General features: G+C 43.4%; 1 protein-coding gene across 1 annotated transcript; it reads left to right on the plus strand.

The window, feature by feature from the left end:
• Positions 1-1,559: 1,559 nt before the first annotated feature.
• On the plus strand, positions 1,560-22,245 carry LOC140128370 (vomeronasal type-2 receptor 26-like). Its single transcript, XM_072150070.1, has 5 exons — positions 1,560-1,819; positions 9,625-9,916; positions 14,626-15,477; positions 20,324-20,447; positions 21,344-22,245. The coding sequence occupies exons 1-5, from the start codon at positions 1,560-1,562 to the stop codon at positions 22,243-22,245; spliced, it is 2,430 nt and encodes an 809-aa protein (XP_072006171.1).
• Positions 22,246-23,234: the final 989 nt, after the last annotated feature.

The following is a 23,234-nucleotide window of genomic DNA, read 5'->3' on the forward strand; positions in this document are numbered from 1 at the left end:
ATGTCTGGGCCTCCAGCTTTACTAGATTTTATCCGTCCCAATTCTAGTACCACGTCCTCAACTTTAATTGGTGACATCATCTCCTGTTTTCCTCCATCGTAGTATTCCCCCACCACATTTTCATTTACACCATCCCGTACAGTACTTCCTGGCACTATGGAATTACTCATATCATCAAAACGATTAAAGAAATTATTCAATTCGTTGGCCTTCTCTTTATCCCCTTCAGCCCCTTCAGTTCGTGTTGGTATGCCGGTGATTAGTTTTAGACCCTTCCAAACCTCCTTCGTTTTCTGTTCAGACAGCTTGTTTTCTAATCTCTTTTTATAAGCGGCTTTACACTCTCGGATTTTATGTTTAACATCCTTCAATAGGCTTCTATAGGAGTCCTCATCCCCAGCCAAGAATGCCCGCCTCTTCAACCCCAACAATTTCTTAAGTTCTCCGGTCATCCACGGTTTGTTATTTGCAAATATTTTGACCCTTTTTTCTGGCACTATACTGTCTACACAGAACCTGATATAGTCAGTGACCAAATTAACACCCAGGTTTACATCACCCTGAGCTTCACCACATAACAGCTCCCAGTCCGTACTTGCAAAACAACATTGCAATTCCTCCTCCACCGACCCTGACCATTTACGTACCACTATCTCCTTGGGAGGAAGTCTTTTTAGGACCGGGCGATATCGTGGTTTAACAAAAATCAAATTATGGTCAGAATTTCCCAAGGGTGACAGTGTTACAGATTTATAAGCATCAGTAATGTTAGCATAGAATAAATCAAGTATATGTTCTCCTCTAGTCGGCCTAGTCACATACTGTGTTAAATTTGACCATATACCCGCTTTCCTGACGTGGTTGAAGTCCCCAGTTATGATTAATAAAGTATCACTGTATCTACCTTGTAGTTCCCCAACCACATCCTGAATTACTGCCAACGCCGTATCGTAATTGGCCGATGGTGGAATATATATACCAACCAAGATTACGGCCGAGAACTCCCTCGGCAGATAAAAGGGCCTCATCACCAGTGCTAAGATCTCCACGTCACCACAGCAGTGTTTAATTCTCACTGTAATATGTTCGGCTAGACACCATCCCTGATTTACATAAATAATAATACCTCCACCTTTTTTCTTCCCGCTACTTATACAATCCCTGTCTCCCCTGACCTGGGAGAAACCTGGTACACTAATCAGGTTATCCGGGATCATATCATGCAGCCACGACTCAGTGAAACACATAATACAACACTTCAACATTTCATTATCATTCATGACCATAGAATGTAACTCGTCCATTTTGTTACTTAGAGATCTTACATTTCCAGTTAACACCGAAGGGACAAAAGGTCTCATCCCCCTCTTCTTCTGTTTACACTTAAAACCTGCCCTTGTTCCCCGAAACGGTCTCCTAATTTCTTTTGGTATATCTTTACAATTCATACTCCTCCTAGGTATAGATTTCTTAATCTCTAAGAGTACATGGCGCGTAAACCTAATTCTGCTATTCTCCTTAGAATGCATATATTCATTTTTCCTTTCCTCCCCATAATTATGAAACCCGGGGTTGAGATTCCCAGATCTTACGCCCATAATCAGTCCTCCACCAGATTTCCTACTTCCATTGGACATAAATCGGTGGCATTGAGCAACAATTGCAGCATCAGTTCGCACCCAGACCTCCTTATTCAGACCGCGGTATGGGGCCATCGGGGGGTAGAACAAGCACCTGCCCTGGACGGAGCCCGAGAGAACCCCCATCCTCTGATCGAGGTAGCCCAGACTCTCCACAGCCCTCAGAGATATCTCACCAGGTAGACCTCGGCAACAACGGGCTGGGTCCAGTAGCAGAGACCACAAACCGAGCAGGATACTTCCGCCCACCTCCAGTACAAAGTACAGAGGCAGAACAAAACTCCACACTCTGAGTGCCTGCAAGACCCCATATTCCCGGACGCCCCAGGACCCCATTACAGGGCTGACTGCACCAGCAATTGGTACCATCAAATCACCCCGGGAGATTTTCCTCCTCAATTCGTTTGGCCACAGTGGGAGACAATCTGAAACGCAGGGATCCTCTCCTCCCATCCCTAGGCATTGGCCCATCCTCCCCCCACCAGGTACCCCATACCTTGGATCCCGACGTTGGCGATCCCAGTTCATACTCCGGCCTCACCAGCCCCACGTACGATGTCTTCCCTCGAGACCAGTCCAGCACGGAGTACAGCAGGTCTTCGAAAGTAGTCCAACTCTTGGCGGTAGTCCAGGATAATAGGGTCCCGATGTTACAGGTAGCAGTCAAGAAAGTACAGACGGTGGGCACAGAGGGACCTCCAGCCACCCAAGTAGTGGCAGCAGACACAGTCAATCCCCGGTAATCCCAGCAATGGCAGCAGGGACGGAGGCCACCCGGCAATCCAAACAGGGCAACAGGAGATCCCCAACGATCCACATAAGGTACAGGACAGGACAGGACAGTTCACAGTCGACAGGAACGGCAGACAGGGGGAGGGGGGGCGGACAAACAAGTTTCCCCACTCCACAGTCGGGGACACGGGCCACAGCACCCGCAGCACACGGACCGCAGCCACAACCAGCCCCGGGCAGACCACACAGACCGGAACGGACACCAGAGAGCGGGCACCGCACGGCCGCAGCGCACGTGGAACAGGTCACACCGGGGAGCGAGGAGCGAGGACGGGGATGTCGGGAAGCCGGCGCCCGAGCAACAACAGCGCCCGGACCGCAGCGGCACCCGAAGGTGAACAGGAGCAGGAGCAGAGTGACGTGCAGCCGCTTCCGGCGCAGAATCGGGAAATCCAAATTTAATGGGTTAATCACCCGCGATCAGAGACAACTCCGATCGCGGGTGTTACACTGGGGTGCCGGCTATCAGTCACAGCCGGCACCCCGTGTTTCCCGATGCCGGTTCGGCTCAAATCTTGAGCTGAACCGGCATCGGCTCAGCGTCCGATATATCGGACGCTGAGCGCTAAGTCACTGAGCTCAGCGTCCGATATATCGGACGCTGAGCGTTAAGAGGTTAAGAATAACACCGACATCCGGACCAACGGTTGATTTCCTGTAGACGATAATGATTGGAAATTCCCCTGGCATAGCAACTGAGACATAGTTTAGAGGACCAATCAGCAGGGGGCGGAGGCCAGACATATATGCTTAGCTATCACCAATTGCAATGATTTTAATGTATGTAAACATGCCTCTTTGTATGAAAATAAAAAGTTGTGCATCAGGAAATAAAATTTAGTTCAGTTCTGTTTCTCCACATGACGAGATATGAGCATGAGCTAAGACTAAAACAGAACAGAACTTGTATCTGTCTTTTTCTTACTATGTGCACACATGCTTCACTAATTCGGGGTATCTGAGAGAAGAGGACATTGTCGATTACGACCCCGACAGTAATACCTAGATCATAAATTTGCTGCTGTCAGTGAATAGCATGCAGTATTACCTGGATCATAAAGGTGCTGCTGTCAGTAAATAGTGTGCAGTAATACCTAGATTATAATGGTCCTGTTTTCAATAGAAAGCCTGCACAAATATAAAGATCATAAAGGTGAATAGCATGCACTAGTACCTCAATCGTAAACCACTAATACCTTGATGATAAATGTGCTCTTGTCAGTGAAAATAACATGCTCTAATACCTACCGTACATACTTGATTATAAGCCGACCTGATTATAAGCGGAGACCCCTAATTTTACCACCAAAAAACTGTGGAAAACCTATTGACTCCAGTATAAGCTGAGGGTGGGAAATGCATTGGTCACAGCCTCCCAGTATATAGCCAGAAAGCCCCCAGTAGTATATAGCCAGCCTGCTCCCAGTAGTATATAGCCAGCCTGCCTTCTGTAGTATACAGCCAGCCCCCTCTAGTATACAGCCAGCCTTCCACCTTTAGTATACAGCCATCCTGCCCCCTGTAGTATACAGTCAGCCCCATGTAGTATACAGCCAGTCTGCCCCCTGTAGTATACAGCCAGCCTGTCCCCTGTAGTATACAACCAGCCAGCCCCCTGTAGTATACAACCAGCCAGCCCCCTGTAGTATACAGCCAGCCCCCTGTAGTATACAGCCAGCCAGCCCCCTGTAGTATACAGCCAGCCAGCCCCATGTAGTATACAGCCAGCCTGCCCCATGTAGTATACAGCCAGCCTGCCCCCTGTAGTATATAGCCAGCCCCCTGGACTAGCCAGCCAGCTCCCAGTAGTATATAGCCAGCCTGCCTTCTGTAGTGTACAGCCAGCCCCCTGTAGTATACAGCCAGCCTTCCACCTGTAGTATACATTCATCCTGCCCCCTGTAGTATACAGCCAGCCCCATGTAGTATACAGCCAGTCTGCCCCCTGTAGTATACAGCCAGCCTGCCCCCTGTAGTATACAGCCAGCCAGCCCCCTGTAGTATACAGCCAGCCCCCTGTAGTATACAGCCAGCCAGCCCCCTGTAGTATACAGCCAGCCAGCCCCCTGTAGTATACAGCCAGCCAGCCCCATGTAGTATACAGCCAGCCAGCCCCATGTAGTATACAGCCAGCCAGCCCCATGTAGTATACAGTCAGTCTGCCCCATGTAGTATACAGCCAGCCCAGCCTGCCCCCTGTAGTATACAGCACCACATTCAGCCCCCTGTAGTATACAGCCAGCCCCATGTAGTATACAGCCAGTCTGCCCCCTGTAGTATACAGCCAGCCTGCCCCCTGTAGTATACAGCCAGCCAGCCCCCTGTAGTATACAGCCAGCCCCCTGTAGTATACAGCCAGCCAGCCCCCTGTAGTATACAGCCAGCCAGCCCCCTGTAGTATACAGCCAGCCAGCCCCATGTAGTATACAGCCAGCCAGCCCCCTGTAGTATACAGCCAGCCAGCCCCCTGTAGTATACAGCCAGCCAGCCCCATGTAGTATACAGCCAGCCTGCCCCATGTAGTATACAGCCAGCCAGCCCCCTGTAGTATATAGCCAGCCCCCTGTACTAGCCAGCCAGCTCCCAGTAGTATATAGCCAGCCTGCCTTCTGTAGTGTACAGCCAGCCCCCTGTAGTATACAGCCAGCCTTCCACCTGTAGTATACATTCATCCTGCCCCCTGTAGTATACAGCCAGCCCCATGTAGTATACAGCCAGTCTGCCCCCTGTAGTATACAGCCAGCCTGCCCCCTGTAGTATACAGCCAGCCAGCCCCCTGTAGTATACAGCCAGCCCCCTGTAGTATACAGCCAGCCAGCCCCCTGTAGTATACAGCCAGCCAGCCCCCTGTAGTATACAGCCAGCCAGCCTCATGTAGTATACAGCCAGCCAGCCCCATGTAGTATACAGCCAGCCAGCCCCATGTAGTATACAGCCAGCCAGCCCCATGTAGTATACAGTCAGTCTGCCCCCTGTAGTATACAGCCAGCCCAGCCAGCCCCCTGTAGTATATAGCCAGCCCCTGTACTAGGCAGCCAGCCCCCTGTAGTATACAGCCAGCCCAGCCTGCCCCCTGTAGTATAAAGCCAGCCCAGCCTCCTCCTGTAGTATACATCCAGCCAGCACTTAAAAAAATAAAAACTTATATACTCACCCTCCGGCAACCCTGATGGTCAGCGCCTCTTCTTTCTACCCCATGGCTCCTCTTCTGTCTTCTGTAACAGCCGGCTGGACCTGGCCATTTTATCTCTCGGCAGGACATACCATGACGTGGCCACTGCTGACGTCATAGTAAGCACCGGCTGGGCTGTTACAGAATACAGAAGAGGAGCCGCGGGGAAAACAGAAGAGAAGCCACTCTGACATCGGGAGCCGCGCTGAACATCGGGGCTGCCGGAGGGTGAGTATATAAAAGTTTATTATTTTATTAAACAAAGGTGGTTTTTCAGCATATTTTTGTGCTGAAAAACTTGGCTTATACACTAGTATATACCGTAGATAAAAAAGGTATCTGCTGTCAGTGAATAGCACACACTATTCCCTTGATCATACAGGTCAGTGAACAGCAATCCTGCCCCTGTGGATATGCTGTTTTACATCCTTAGTGTTTTTATGAATGTTAGAATATACTGACCGCACTACAGATTAAGCTGAGCACTGCTCACCAGTGAGCTAGACAAACTTTCTCTTAGCACAAAGTGCTAGTCTTAATAATTCCCCCCGATGATCTGTACTGACATGTTGAGTTCAGTTCAGTGGTTTTAGGTTTTATTCAGTAAAACCTTAACACATATGGAGCACGTTTTTTAAATAAACGTACTTACTACTGGGTGAGAGGCTTTACTCCCCTTATTTCAACAGATTGTTGAGGTGAAATTCTATTTTTAATTCCATTGTAATTAGCATAATTTAAAAAGTTGTTTTTAGAAGGAAGGAGACCATCCATAAACACATATAAGAAGATTACTACAGACACGGTGCCTGGATCTATGCCTATCATGTTTCATTTCGAGGGTAGTTTTTCTTTAAATATGATTGGCTAAACATTCCTAGCCTGGCCTCCCCTTTTCCTTCCTTGCTCCACCTACATTTTTCCAAAATGAAAAGTTGAGCACGAATGGGCAAAAAGTAGAAATTTTCTTTGGCAAGTGACATATGTGGTGGCTTATTATCATGCTTTGCGCAAGATAAAACGGGGATGATAAATCAGCCCCCATATTCCTTAATAGCCATTACAGTTTGTCATTAAAAATGTCATAAAATGAAACTAAAAAACAGATTTAAAAAATGACAGGGTTATGCAGTACAGTACAGTTTATATTCATAGACTGGAGGCATCTGGTTAGTATAAGATTAGAGCAACTTAATTACAGATTCTCTTAAATGAATTCTGCTTAAGGATATATAATGTCTGAGATGCAGCATAGTCAAACACTGATGGAGATGATTTCTGTATATCTGGGAGTCTGTACAACGTACTGTGTACACGAGGACACGTGTTCTGTTCTTCATGAGAATAAAAATGTTCAAAATAAGCAGTTATCTGGCAACAATGGGTGTGATCATCCTGAGCCGGACACGGTCTACGATGTCTTCACCTGCCTGTAGCCTGAACTTGAAAGCCGCCATTGAAGACTTTAAGTATTATAAACATGGAGACATTATAATTGGAGGAATATTTACTGTACATTTCCTTATGGATGAATTTACAACAAAGACACATAAAAAAATGATGTGTTCTGGGTAAGTCATCAAAGGGTAAATTATTAGCACTATTTACTCATCCGCAGGTTTGATCTCACACTAATACTCACTACAATGTCTACTGTGCCACAGCCAACAACTGTGTAACAATAAAATGGATACAAAAAATTCTTGTATATGCGAAAACTTGTTAGAAAAAGCTAGCACCAATAGATAATAATCTAATTAGATATAAAATTATTGTCTTTAAGAATTTTCAGAAATTTTTTTCGAATATATTTAACACAGAGTAAGAGTTGTATAACCACATAAAATATAGTATGCATGAAATTTGATTTTAGTATACAATATGCAATATGGCACATATATCTATACAACAAGGCTTAAAGGGAAGCTGTCATCAAAAATTGACCCAATAATCCACTACCTGTATGTTGCTTAACAGCCGAACACCTTCCAGATCATGTCTCTCTTATGACACAGTGTGGTATCATCAATCAAAAAATCAAATTTGAAGTGAGATGTAAAATGGTTGTATAAAGTCAATGAGGTGGAGATTTTAAAACTGAAGTCAGGCTCTCTCTTCCTCATAATGTCCCGTTCACTGTAATTGAAGGCCCTGCATACAGAGACATCAGTAACCAGATCTCCCGAAGTCTGATGCACAATGTCAATCACAGAGGAGGAGGCATTTAGAGTTGACTTCAGTGTTAAACTCTCCACCTCCTTGACTCTCTACAATTCCTAAACTTAGTCCAGTTGTCCTCATCTGGCCAATCACCCTGACGTAAGGATGTTAAATGACTTTCATCATATGTGGCCAGATTTGTCAGATTTGTCATACAGCAGACCCAGAATTGAGAATAATAAATCTGGAAAAAATCTGCAACTGGAGTTTGTGGAACCATAGAAAACTCTTATTCCTGAGTATCCCCAAGAATAAGGGAAATAATCATGCACACCCTTTGGGCGCAATTACCCAATGAGGGGGGCCTTAAACAGAACTACAACTTACAGCTTTATCTAAGGTTAAATCACCACTTATAAACTCTTGTAACTTGGCTTTGGGTTCTAACACTGACTAACCTGAAATGAATGGGGGCACTGCTCTTGCTGGTGCATGTGCATCTAGGTTCCGAACCATCTGAACCAGAATCTGGCTAACCGCAGTTTCCATGGACTCCATACCCGAGTATGTTTACGGCTGGATTTTATTTCATGATTGTAATGGCAGAACACAAACAAGGACAGTGAGCCATGATACTGAGTCCCCCAATCTGTCCCTACCTATTGGGTCCCCCATAAACGGAGGCCAATAGCTGGGCAACGTTCCCTCCCTGGGTAAGATGTGAACATGTAACAATACAGACAAACAAACACAATAAGGCGAGGTAAACAATCCGAGTCGGCAGCAGCGGGAAATAACAATAACCAAATCACAATCCAAATAGAGAAGTCGAGACACAGGCAAGAAATCAATCAGAAACCATAGGATACAAGATAAGCCAGAGAACACAGCAAGGAGTCAAGGCTAAACAGGACACTTACAAAGAAACTTAGCCCTGCCACAGGTGGAAGGAGCAAGCAATTACAGGTCCACAGTGTTAACACTTGCAAGACAGAATCAGTGAGGGGTGTGGCAGGCATCAGGTCAGACAGCCATAGAGCCTAGCTCAGAATGCAGGATGATGACAGACTCAGTGGGGCAGATTTACTTACCTGGTCCATTCGCGATCCAGCGTCGCGTTCTCTGCGGTGGATCCGGGTCCGAACGGGATTCATTAGGGCAGTTCCTCCGACGTCCACCAGTTGGCGGTGCTGCACTGAAAAGCATCGGAATGCACTCAAGTTCACCGGCCTATTCCTAGTGAAGGTAAGTGCAAGCTCCGCGACACATTTTTTTTTAAAATGCGGCGGTTTTTTCGAATCTGTCAGGTTTTCGTTCGGCCACGCCCCCAGCGCCAATGCACCACAATCCGATCGCATGCGCCAAAATCCCGGGGCAATTCAGGGAGAATCGGAAATCGCAAATCGGAAATTCGGGTAACACGTCGGGAAAACGTGAATCGGGCCCTTAGTAAATGACCCCCAGTGTCTCCTAATCCTACCAGCATGGAAAGAGGAGACAGCAGGCGTAGACGTAACAAGTATACAGAAAGCTAGAAAGCAATCCATATTCTGAGTAGGTGGTCTGAAACAAACAACAGAACAACACAGAGGGACAAACAAAAAAAAACAGACATTCAAGCGAAGCCAAACAAGCCAGGTCAAATCCGAGATGGTGGCGAGGTACTAAATCAAGTGGCAAGAGATTAGTTTAATAACCATATGTAATAGATTTAGGAGGAGGAAGAGGGGCAGATGCAGGATCCTTGCTTTGTGTTGAGTACATCCAGTTTTGTGCAATTCCCTCCTAATGCAAATAGGACTTAAAAAAATACTTCTCTTTTATTAAGCTTATTTTGCCTTATGTTTTTTGTACTTTCAGACCATCTTTATTATATTATAAATACTTTTTAAACTTCCAATTTGCTATTGAAGAAGTGAATAAAAATCACAACATTTTCCCCAACGTGACTTTGGGATTTCATGTTTATGATGCTTGTTCCAGTGCTAACAAAGCAGTAAAAAGTGTCCTACAAATATTATCAGGATCGGGAGCTACTTTTCCTAATTATCACTGTACAGGAGATGAAAACATTGCTGGTTTTATTGGAGATATTTTATCTGTAACTACTGTTCCCATTACTCAAATTCTGACTGTGTATGGATACACTCAGGTAGGTAACATACTGTATATCTACACTCCGGTCACCCATAAAAATTGCGTCTTCTACGTGCACTGCAGCTTTCAATGGGAAGGTTTTCAGACTTGCTGTGTATATTTAAGGTTGTATGGACATAGTATTTGGCACAGCACTAAACCCCTAAATTGTGTGGAAATAAATATTCAACCCATTTTAAGTTGGTTTAGAGATTTATTTATTACAGAAAATTATAGAAATGTAACTTATAGCAAAACAAGAACAAAAATAAAACAAAATAAATAATAAATAATAAAAGCAAAAACCAAGAGGTGTAAAATGATATCCTGGCCCTTTAAGAGCCGTAAATACACCACCAACTATGACCTCAAATGGTTCATCTTAATTATCAAAAGCTAAAAGGTTGGGATAAGCATAAAACTAGTGGATATTAGATAGAGGACACGGGATCACGTGCTGGATAGATCTTATAGACAGGTGGTCAGAAGAAAAGTGAAATGTCGTCATTCACCATTGGATCCTTCCCTGTAACTTCTTCCTTCCCTGTTTGTAAGCCAAGTGTGATGACATCTGGTGAGAGCCATAATCTCTTCTTTTGTATATGCCGAGATTCCACGGAAAGGCCACAGTGTGAAGTCACCTCTGCTGTTCCACCGGCAATCATATATAATACAAAGACTCCCGTCCGCTACACTGTGCTCAGTCCGTGGGATCTGATTAGTAGCATGTGGGTCAGTTTCCAAAAACATATTTATGTGCAGCCAGCCTAAGGGTGTTTGTTAGATACCATCTATATATTTTTGTTAACATTTGTGTTTACAAATGCAATGTTAGTACCATGTTGCGCATCTGTTAATAAAGCACTAATGTGCATATTATGTTAACATAATGTTAACACTCATAGGGGGCATGTATCATTATTTCTCATTTTGTCGAATTTCTCAAGTTGTCTGATTTTTGCGACTTTTGTTGTATTTGCAACTTTTTTGTGACTTTTCACTGCAGGTTTTTAAGTGCACCTTGGTCTGCACCTTGTGTCTTATGTATCTTTGTTTTCCAGATGTTCCGTGCGACTTTTCACTTAGGCCGCGGTCACACGTACCGCTAGGCTTCCTTTCATAACGTGACGCTAGCGCACAGGGGGAGGTCCTCGGCCCGAACGCACATGCATTTCCAGAGAAACGCATGCGATCAGCTTAACAATCGCATGCGTTTCCCTGGAAACGCATGTGCGTTCGGGCCGAGGACCTCCACCTGTGCGCTAGCGTCGCTTTATGACGGACGCCTAGCAGTACGTGTGACCGCGGCCTCATGTATCACTTTTTTTGCTTATTTTTGTGACTTTTTAGGTGCAAATCTGCAGCTGGTCCAGGGCAGGTGCAAAGGAAGAATTTTTTTCATGGGCCCTATTTTACATGAAAATTGGAATTATTTCACATGCTTTAAATGTTCAAAATTTTGCACAGTAACCTGTTTTTTGAAAATTATGAATTTTTAAAAAAATGTATTGGTTACTTCTACGGGTGAGGTCACATGTAGTGTTTTAATTGCGCTTTAATTGCATTTTGAAACCTATTAAACAGCTGAGGAGAGGTGATTTGCCTTATTACATTACTGTTAACATTTTTTGTTTACAAAATGCAATATAAACACAATGTTAACACATGTGTTGACATTAAGTTTACTATGCTGTGTAACCCCAGTTGCAAGTCTGAAGATTTATAGTAAGAGATCAAGTGTCAAAGTTCTGCTGCCAGGTAGAATCCACAACTATTATTTAGAGCCCTCTCTACATCATTTGTTCTTGTTACGACTACAGATTAGAGATGAGCGAGTATACTCGTCCGAGCTTGATGCTCGTTCGAGTATTAAGGTACTCGAAACGGCTCGTTGCTCGGACGAGTATTTCCCCTGCTCGAGATCGAGCATTTAATTAAAAAAACACAGTGAAGAACAATGAAGAATAGAATAAAAACAGTGAACACCGTGAACACAGGATCATTTAAGTGAAAAACACAGTAAAGAACACAGTGCAGAATAGATTACAGATGTTCGGCACATCTGCTTACTTGTCGGGAGATACGCGCGGAGCGGTGCGTACAAAATAGTATGTGAAGAACAATATATATGTGTGTAAAGAACACATTGCAGATGTTTACATACATCTGCAATGTCTTCTTCACACATATATATTGTTCTTCACATGCTATTTTGTACGCACCGTTCCGCGCGTATCTCCCGACAAGTAAGCAGATGTGCCGAACATCTGTAATCTATTCTGCACTGTGTTCTGCACTGTGTTTTTCACTTAAATGATCCTGTGTTCACGGTGTTCACTGTTTTTATTCTATTCTTCACTGTTCGGCACATCTGCTAACTTGTCGGAAGATACGCGCGGAACGGTGCGAACAAAATAGTATGTGAAGAACAATATATATGTGTGAAGAACACATTGAAGAACACGGTGAGCAGGACAGAGACACCGGGGAGCAGCACAGAGACACCGGGGAGCAGCACAGAGACACCGGGGAGCGGCACGGAGACATCGGGCAGTGGCACGGAGACATCGGGCAGCGGCACGGAGCGGCACGGAGACATAGGGGCACGGAGACATAGGGGCACGGAGACATAGGGGCACGGAGACATCGGGGCACGGAGACATTGGGGCACGGAGACATCGGGCAGCGGCACGGAGCGGCACGGAGACATAGGGGCACGGAGACATAGGGGCACGGAGACATCGGGGCACGGAGACATCGGGGCATGGAGACATCGGGGCACGGAGACATAGGGGCACGGAGACATCGGGGCACGGAGACATCGGGGCACGGAGACATCGGGGCACGGAGACATTGGGGCACGGAGACATCGGGGCACGGAGCGGCACGGAGACATAGGGGCACGGAGACATAGGGGCACGGAGACATAGGGGCACGGAGACATCGGGGCACGGAGACATCGGGGCACGGAGACATAGGGGCACGGAGACATTGGGGCACGGAGGCATAGGGGCATGGAGACATCGGGGGAAGGAAGCATTGGGGCACGGAGGCATCGGGGCACGGAGACATAGGGGCACGGAGACATAGGGGCACGGAGACATCGGGGCACGGAGACATAGGGGCACGGAGACATCGGGGCACGGAGACATCGGGGCACGGAGACATCGGGGCACGGAGACATCGGGGCACGGAGACATCGGGGCACGGAGACATAGGGGCACGGAGACATTGGGGCACGGAGGCATAGGGGCATGGAGACATCGGGGGAAGGAAGCATTGGGGCACGGAGGCATCGGGGCACGGAGACATAGGGGCACGGAGACATAGGGGCACGGAGACATCGGGGCACGGAGACATAGGGGCACGGAGACATAGGGGCACGGAGACATCGGGGCACGGAGACATAGGGGCACGGAGAAATCGGGGCACGGAGACATCGGGGCACGGAGACATTGGGGCACGGAGGCATAGGGGCATGGAGACATCGGGGAAGGAAGCATTGGGGCACGGAGGCATCGGGGCACGGAGACATAGGGGCACGGAGACATAGGGGCACGGAGACATAGGGGCACGGAGGCATAGGGGCACGGAGACATAGGGGCACGGAGACATAGGGGCACGGAGACATAGGGGCACGGAGACATCGGGGCACGGAGCGGCACGGAGACATAGGGGCACGGAGACATAGGGGCACGGAGACATAGGGGCACGGAGACATCGGGGCACGGAGACATCGGGGAGACTTCAGTGGAAGAAGAGCAGCGGATCCCGGGACATCGTATCTCCCGACAAGTAAGCAGATGTGCCGAACATCTGCAATCTATTCTTCACTGTGTTCTTCACTGTGTTTTTCACTTAAATGATCCTGTGTTCACTGTGTTCACTGTTTTTATTCTATTCTTCACTGTTCTTCACATCTGCTAACTTGTCGGGAGATAATATACGCGCGGAACAGTGAAGAATAGATTGCAGATGTTTGCATACATCTGCTAACTTATCAGAAGACATTCTTTTTCAATTAATTAACACATTTTATTCCCGAACCATGGTCCCTTTGAAAAATGCTCGGGTCTCCCATTGACTTCAATGGGGCTCGTTATTCGAGACGAGCACTCGAGCATCAGGAAAAGTTCGTCTCGAATAACGAGCACTCGAGCATTTTAGTGCTCGCTCATCTCTACTACAGATGTTTTGTGAAGTGCTCAGAGGTTTGTTAATTCGGCACATCACTGATAGGACGCAGGAGGAATTGAAACGTAACCTTTATCAGGAAACTCTACAGAATTTTAGATTAGATTTAGGGCTCTTTAACATTGGCGCTGTTTTTCACGTCCGTGCTTCAGTGATTCCCACAGTTGCCACACAAAGCCATTAATTTCTATGGGTGTTTTCACATTGACTTGTAGTTTCACTGATCCGTTGTCCATGGAAAAATGTACGAAATATGAAATATAAAATATTTTTTTCACAAATGTGGATCACAGAAGCCAATAAAAGTCAATGGGGCCGCAAAAAAAAACTGATGAAACATGTTAAACCTTCAGTTTGCGGACACGGAGACAAAACGGATGCATCATGGAGACAAAATGGAAGAAAAACACAGACACTACAGAGACAAAATGCAATGGATGCCCAACTGAAGCGGAGCACCAACGCCAATGTGAAAGAGCCCTGATAGATGGACCTAGATCTTTAATTAACCTCATGATTCCTTCTCTTTAGATCAGTTATGGAGCTTCCGATCCTCTGCTCAGTGACCGGGTTTTGTATCCGTATCACTTCCATGCCACACAAGATGACCATGTCTATGCTTCTGCCGTTTTAGCAATACTGAAGTATTTTTCATGGAAATGGGTTGGAATAATCAGCAGTGCCGGTGACAGTGGAGACAAAGAGAGTCAGATCCTCTCCTCATTTCTTACAAGTAATGGTGTTTGTATAGAATTTACAGCCAGAATATTTCCTCTGACAGCGCGCAACTTTCACGTCGCAAAAATGAAATCCATGAATAAAAAAGTCCAGGAGACCATCTCCCGCTCCTCCACGAGCATCATCATTGTTTGTGGGACATTTTCTTTCTTTATGATAAAAATGTTTCAGTTGCCTGATCATGTGGTGAACATGAAGACTTTCCTCCTGCCTCCTCATTGGTTCATAAATAGTGAAATATTACACTATTGCTTTACAGCATTAAACTGCTCCCTGGGCTTTCAGTTTGCCACGAGTGAAGTCAATCCATACAACCAAGAGGCAATGACACAATTTTTCATCAATGTTCATCCATTTAATTATCCCGATGATAAATGGCTTGAAGAATTTTGGATCTTAAATTTTAGGTGCTTGTCACCCAATGATGACAAAAACCAATTATTTGAAAACTTACTGAATATTAAATTGCGCAATTGTTCAGGGAAAGAAAATTTTACAAATTTTAACCCTATTCTAAACCCTGAGGGTTGTTCTATTACTTATGATGCAATCATTACTCTGGTGTATGCTCTGCACGCTATGTTTTCAGCTCTTGGAAGAGAGGCGGTTCTGAAGGATCCGAAAAATCCTAAATTTAGACATAAGGTACAACTTAAAACATTGAAATGTAATATGTATAACATTCCATGGGATTGTCAGGCCTGCCGAAAGAGTGTCCTCCCCAATTCCGAACTTTCTAAAGGAAAAGTCTTTTCTGCTCTGCTAAATCCACTGAATCTGCACCTAAACAGGAATAAAATTGTGTCTCCAGCCTTAGACAATGTAAACATAAAGTCTGTGGGGGAGATTTATCAGTGGTATTACACCAGTTTTCTGGCATAGAAGCACCAAAATAATTGCAATTTCTTACTACATATGGCTTTGAGGATATGTGAACGGGGTCTGAAGGGGGCTCGGCTAGTAGTATTCAAGTATATGGTAGGATCAATCAGACAACCTAGGGTTAAAGTTCCCTAGGGGATCTGGAAAGTAGTACAAAAAAATGTTAAAAGTAAAAAAATTATAAATAAAAAAAAATTTAATTCAAATGCAATATGTTACGCAGAAAACAATCTCTCATGCAACTCTTTACATAGAAAATTTTAAAAAGTTACAGATTTTCGAATGTGGGAAGTAAAAAAGGAAAACCCCAAAAATAAAAAAAACAGCCTGGTCGTTAAGGGGTTAACATTTGTAAACTTTTAATTAAGTCTCTTTGTCTTAAAAACAAAATAAAACAGTGCACACAATTTTTAAAGTAGCACACTAAAAAAATTATTAAGTTATTGCCCTTAAACCACCATGTCTCAAAATTTGCTCAAAGTTCCCGGTCATTAAAGCCTTTGCAGGACTCATCATTCAGGGGTTAAATAGATAAAATAGATTACAAAATGTATTTTTAATTGTTATATGGTGGATTGTTTTTGAAGCTTGCGTTGCAATGTTTGGCACACCCCTGCCCAATCAAAGCCATGGCCAGCTGCTAGAGGTGTCGATGTGCTGGATTGGCTGTTTGGCCAGTAATCTGGCAATGTATCCAAATCACGCAGTAGAACCCTGAACCCGTGCACACATCTCTACTCACGACCATCCTACATGTGTAAAGTCGCCATCTCCAAACTTTTATTCCTATTTTTTCTTAGCAAGGGCAAAGCACATTGCAGAATTGCTGTGCAATTTACTCCGGGGTAATTCCGAAGCCATTCGACAAGCTTCAGAAACGGGATGGGTTTTTATGCATTTTTTTGGCAACAATGCAGGAAGGCTGTGCTCTGCCATCGCATTGAGAGAGGTTGTATTTTGCTCCATAATCATTATGAATGAAATGACCTGCTGTGGATGGTAAATCTGCTGCAGGTTATATCTCCGCCAGGTGTGTTTGGAGAAGTTTTGCATACAGAAAACATGCATGTAATTAGCTTCAGAGTATTATACAGCGCTCTCCAAAGTGAGTCGTGGAGTTAATCTGCATGTGTGGGCATGGGCTGAATAGCTGCGGTGATGCACTAGGAGGCGAGACTTCAGGGTCTGGTGTAGCCTTAGCCCCCGACGCTTGGCCTTGCTAATCGACACACTAGTAGCCTATGAAGTTAATTTACATAAACAATAACGTTTTTATTTAATTAGTTAGGGAGAAAAGATTACGGAAAGACAGTTTAGGGCTTAGAAGGAACATTGAATCTTTCCTTTAACTTTTATGGATTTTAATAAGTGTCCATTCTCATAGATGGAAACTTAATGTAAACTTTTTTTATCATCAGCTGAACCGATATTTGAAAGAATTGGAATACGGTGATTCGGAGCTAGAGAAGACGCGATATTATGATGAACGAGGGGCGTTAAAAACTATTTTTAATATATATAACTGGATTTCAATGTATAATAATAATTTTTCTGTATATAAATATGTCGGCTCCTATACACCGTGGGCACAACCAGATGAGAAGCTTTTTATTGAAACAACTAAGATACAGTGGAAAAGCAAGAAGGTACGAGAAAGCGGAGCTGAGGATTTTACCTTCTATTAATAGATCTCTCAACTGTTTCCTAATGAAATGAAGGTAAAACTCACATGTCGACAACAGGGAGAGGGATAGAGTGAAACAAAGGCTGCTCTCTCTCAGAGATTGAGTAAGGCTTTGTCAGTGTTTCACCCAATCTCAAAGACAGTGGTCAGGAGGGTCTGCTAGGACTATAAGATCCAGGGTTTTTTTTTAGCAAGACCTTTTCTTATACCCACACGTGTTTCATAACATTTGTTAACAGTGTCCTATGATATTGTAGAATTCACTTTTTTTCTAAATAAAATTCTTTTAAAATCTGCTGGGTGGTTTGGAGAGGGGGAGAAGGGGGGGGGGCATGGGACCTGGGCTACCGCCCACTACTGGTAGTGACAATATATTTACAGGGCAGAATGGAAGTCTCACTCTGTGGTCAACCGCTGGCAGCAGAAGAAAGAAAAACGTTTGGTGCAGCATCTTGATCACTTCTGGACAAGGCCAGTTTTGGGCCCATTCTGCACTTGCAAGTGTGATGCAATGAACTCGCATCACACTCACAAAGTGTGCTGCCCGGATCTCCCGGCTGCAGCATGTCAGTTCAGTCCGGTTTGCAGCGTTCGGGCCGGGAGATTTGAGGAGCAGCGAGTTCAACGCATCACACTTGCAAGTGCAGAATGGGCCTTAGTCTCGAGAGCACATTGATTTGGTACTTTCTCCCTTCGGTTCTAAGTGCAATAACTTTTACATTTTTTGGTGGGGCTTGTTTTTCACAAGATTAGTTGTGCTGTTTTATAATATCTATCTGTCTATAAGTTGGGGACTAGGAATGAGCAGGTCCGAATCTTCAGGGTCTGTGCCAAACAATGTGGGTTGGGGTTGGGCACAATCCCCTGTAGGTAACATCCACAATCAGTGCTGGCACCAAACGTGGTTGTCAACTGTTTTAAGTCCATAGTATTTTTCAAAGGATGGTCGCTCTCTGATGACGTCATAAAAGCGACAATCATAAGGAAAATTGCAGGGTAAAACCTGTGATTGATGCTGGCAAGAAGTCCTGGTTCAACATTTGAGGTTCAACCCCTTCAGGTAGCACTCATGGTCAGCAATGACACCGATCATGGATGTTAACTGTTTAAATGATTCCTAGGATCATTGGTCCCTGATGACTTTACAGGAGTGAAGATCCTAGGGTTAATGGTGGTGCACACGCCGGCAGCATTTTATAGGTAACACCTGCAGTTGGTGCCGTACCAATCATGAGTGTTAGCAATGGGGATGTGCACTTGGTTTCAGGTACCCAAGCTCGATAAACTAAAACCTTAAAGACTAAGTTGTAAAAGTTCTTTCTCATAATTTTTTAGGTAAGAAAAAAAATCAGCTATTTTATTTGTTAGTTTTAAATTTGGATTGTTAATCATATAGCATAAACAGCTATGGGTACATATAATTATGATGGTAACTAATTTGTAGACATTTCCAATGTCATATCCTAGAAACACTTTTTTAATTACTTATTGCATAAAATTAGTTTGTGGGTTTTTTAGTTTTTGACTAATCATCTTCGGAGGCAAGCAGACCAATGGATATGTTATTTATATGATATTCTTTTTTTAACAATTCTAGTTGAAAACTAGCAATCCTTGCAATGGAGACAGCCGGACTACAGAGCTGTGTGTCACGCGTCACAGCAATGCATTGGTGCCCCCTAATTGAATCACTAGGTCAAATGCATTTAGTTTAAACTGCAATAACCCCTTAGATGCTGTGGCTTGTACTTCCTCAGTTTCTAAAAGATTCATTGCCACAAATTAATTTAAAATTAACCATACCCATTGCAGCAGGAACTCGGCTTTTACTGCCAGGTCTCTGCTCTGCAAATACTCAACTAGAAATTTTGGAAATGTAAATGCCCAAACGCCAAATAACAGAGCCCCAACACCAGGGCAGGGGAAACAGGATCTTTCTGGTACTGAAAAGTGTTATTGGAAAGGATTATATTACTCAATTTTAATTTATCAATACTTATGCATTTTGTCCTGTCACAGTGAGAACACAATAGCTCCTGTTCTGCAACATTTCTACCTTTCTTAAAGGGGTTGGCCACTTTACCTCATGCTTTTTGTAAAGTGTGTGTAAGTGTTGGGGGCAGTATATTAGGTTATATACCAATATAAATTTAGTAATAGTTTTACTCTTTCTTGATATGTAAAGCGTCTTTTACCGCATCAGCCAGAAATTCCTGTCCATAAAATGGCTGCAGATTGAAGGTTATGTGATCTCTATCAGTCCATGAGCAATCGCCCTGCCAGGACCTTATGATAGTATGATAGTAAAAGACAGAAGGCTAAATGGGGTATTCCCACCTGGGCATTTAATTTAATTAATTTGCCATATGTAAACATTTCTTCAATTGGATGTTTTTATGTGAAGATAATTTCTCATAAATGTAGCCATGTTGTCCCTTAGAAACAAGATGGCTTCCTTGGATATGACTGCCATTTTGGCAGCAGTGGCCAGACATACACTATTGAGTCCTGTCTAATCAACTGGCATAAGCGTTCATTACCACAGGATGGCTGTAGGATCTGCAGTATTTCCCGGACTTTTCATATACAAAAAACCTTTGTGCTATCTCTCCAGCAGAGGTGGCCGTATCCAAGGACACAGTCTTGTTTCTAAGGGACCATATCACTACATTTATGAGAAATTATCCTCACAGAGGTAATTTATTTTTAATAACATCTAATTAAAGAAATGTATATATATGGCAGATTAATGAAACTGAATGTGAATGAGATGTATATTGGTAAATTACCTAATATCCTGCCCCCCCCCCACACTTACAAACATTACAAAAACTTGAGGTAAAGTGGCCAATCCCCTTAAACAAGGAACTTGTATGAAATTATTATTGTGCAGGAATTAAACAAAAAAGATTATATTTTAAACAGACACCAAGATCTCAGTGTTCAGAAAATTGTCCACGTGGAAACAGAAAAATGAAGGATAGCAAGAAGCCGATCTGTTGTTATGACTGTGTACTTTGTCCAGAAGGAGAAATATCCAACATGACTGGTAAACTTAACTTTTATTTAAAACTCCAAAAATATTACCAACTTCTAAAAATGAAGTCTTTAAATGATTCTATTATTTAAAAATCTGGAGGATATATTTCTTATAGGGGTTTGCCCATAAAAGAAAGTTCTCATTATTAACCCATTACTTTATATTTTTACTATAATTTATTGCTGTTTTAACTCAGTGATGGTCAGTGAAAGATTCCAGAGTGTGGACAAGAAGACACGTGATTCATGATCCATCTGTGCTATGAGATGTTGTGTGCTGACAATGTGCTTAGATTATCATTGTACAGGGTTTAGCTACACTTTCATTTAGTTTATAAAGATTCACTAGTATTTGAAACATAGAAAAAGAGAGATGAAACAGATCAGAAATGAGATGGAAGTAAGACACAATAACACAGACAGCTCTGCTGCCTCATCTAATAAAAAATCAGTCAGCTCTGCTATGTCACCCCCTTCCCTGGGATACAGAACTTATCTTGTTTATCAGGCATTCCCCGGTTTGTAGACTAACATAATGTTTCTCATCTGACCCAAATAAATTAACTTTGCTTTCATCATTAAAATTAACTTGCCCACACAACATGCTCCTCAGCAAAAGTATTAAGTTTTGTCAGACCGTATGATAAGACTTGACATGGACATTCTCCACATTATCTTGTCCTCTTTTGGTGATTGAGGGCAATCACCCTTCTTGGGGGACTTATTGTGCTGTTATAAAAATAAAAAATTCTAGAAATCAGGGTGATCTCAGGGCTTATGTATAAGGCCAAATATATAAATTAACCAAGTGAAACCTTTCATAGTAATCATTGTAATTTCATTGTAATTCAGATTCATTTAATTTTTAATAAAGATTTTCAAGTTAAAATATAAGTTTCTTTTCAGATAGTGAAGAATGTATCAAGTGTTTACCTAACGAATGGTCAGGGGGTCAAAGGGATCAGTGTTTTCCAAAGCTTGAAGAATTCCTTGCCTTTTCCGATGGACTCTCCTTAGCTCTGTCTTCCATCGCTATTATTTTTTGGACAATATCTGTTCTGATATTTGGAATTTACGTATCACATAAAAACACTCCAGTTGTGAAAGCGAATAACAAGAACCTGAGCTTTATCCTTCTCATTTCACTCTCCATGTGCTTTCTGTGCGTGTTCTTGTTTATTGGTCGTCCTGTCGATAGAACCTGCAAGTTAAGACAAATCGTATTTGGCGTCATCTTTTCAGTTTGTTTATCTTCTGTGTTTGCCAAAACAATCATGGTCTACATGGCTTTTAAGATATCTAGACCCGGGAGTCCATGGAAAAAACTTATTGCAATTAAAGTGTCCAACTCTATAGTTGTGTTGGCCTCAACCATTGAGGTTATTATAAGCGTCGTGTGGTTGTACTTCTCACCTCCATATCTGGAGCAGGACACCCAATCCTATCAAAGGAAAGTCGTCATTCAGTGTAATGAAGGATCTCAAGTTGGTTTCTTTGCTCTTCTAGGATATCTATTTCTCCTGGCATCTATTAGTTTTATTGTGGCATATTTAGCTAGAACATTACCCGATCGTTTTAATGAGGCCAAGTACATCACCTTCAGCATGCTGGTGTTCTGCAGTGTCTGGATCACAATGGTTCCTACGTATCTAAGCACCAAAGGAAAAAATATGGTGGCCGTAGAAATTTTCTCCATTTTGGCTTCAAGTGCCGGACTTTTAAGCTTTATATTTTTTCCTAAATGTTACATTATTCTTATCAAACCGCAAATGAAACAAAAAATTTATATACATAGAGCAACAAACTAATAAACTACCATGTACAGTAGATTCTGGGGAAATATAAAGCATTATAGAAATGTAACAGAAAATAAACATTTGAAAGAGAAGTACCATGTACTGAGCTTCTATTAGGGGTTTGCCCATGAAATACAATTCTCAAATTGCAATCACAATAAAGATCATTTTTAACCCCTTACTTTCCAATTTTACAGTTTTATTTCTGTTTTAGCTCCTATCACTAAGTGATGGTGAGTGTAAGATTACAGAGTGTGGGTGGGGCCTCTCTGAGGGTGGGGGCTAAAGGCAGAGAGCAGGGAGAAGCTCAGCTCCGCAGTGTCAGGTCAGATGTCTGCTGACCCAAAACTCAGAAGATCGGGGCAATAAAAATTGTGTACACCAGGACTGATAGACACAAGTTGGGATTATATCTGTGAAATGCTGGATTTTTGTTAATAACAGTGAATTAGAGAATGTGATATTTTGCTATCCTAAGTACATTTTAGAAACTTGTCTTTGTGAGAAAAACCCTTTAAAGACTATTAGGATATCAAGAATGGGGCAGACTTTCTAATTATGTGGCTTATGCATAGTATTAATTTGTATCAGACATAGAAGACAGTTGTTATTCATGACTTAGGGACAGTGAAACTGCCGCTGTGGTAAATAATACCCACCTTCTTATTCACCTTAATCCTTGCTTTATTGATTTTCTTAACCGAGCGCGCTTGCCTCCATTTGGAGCATGGAACAATGTCAGACCACACAATTAATATGCCAGGGAAAGTAGTCCAGAAACGCAGTAAATCTAACTTAATGTCACGCAACAAGGCCCACGATGACCTGATCCCCATATCATTACCCCCAGCATGGATAACTAATATATTAGGTGGCCTGTCAAGCCCAACCCGAAAATGAATCTCTGGTAATAAACGGGACCACAACAATCCTCTATTCCCTATCCACCGCACCTGCACATCAGACGCTGCAAAGCCAAGCTGCCTCCCCGCTGGCCGTAC

Source organism: Engystomops pustulosus, chromosome 1, assembly GCF_040894005.1.
Source record: "Engystomops pustulosus chromosome 1, aEngPut4.maternal, whole genome shotgun sequence".
NCBI classification, from domain to species: Eukaryota; Metazoa; Chordata; class Amphibia; order Anura; family Leptodactylidae; genus Engystomops; species Engystomops pustulosus.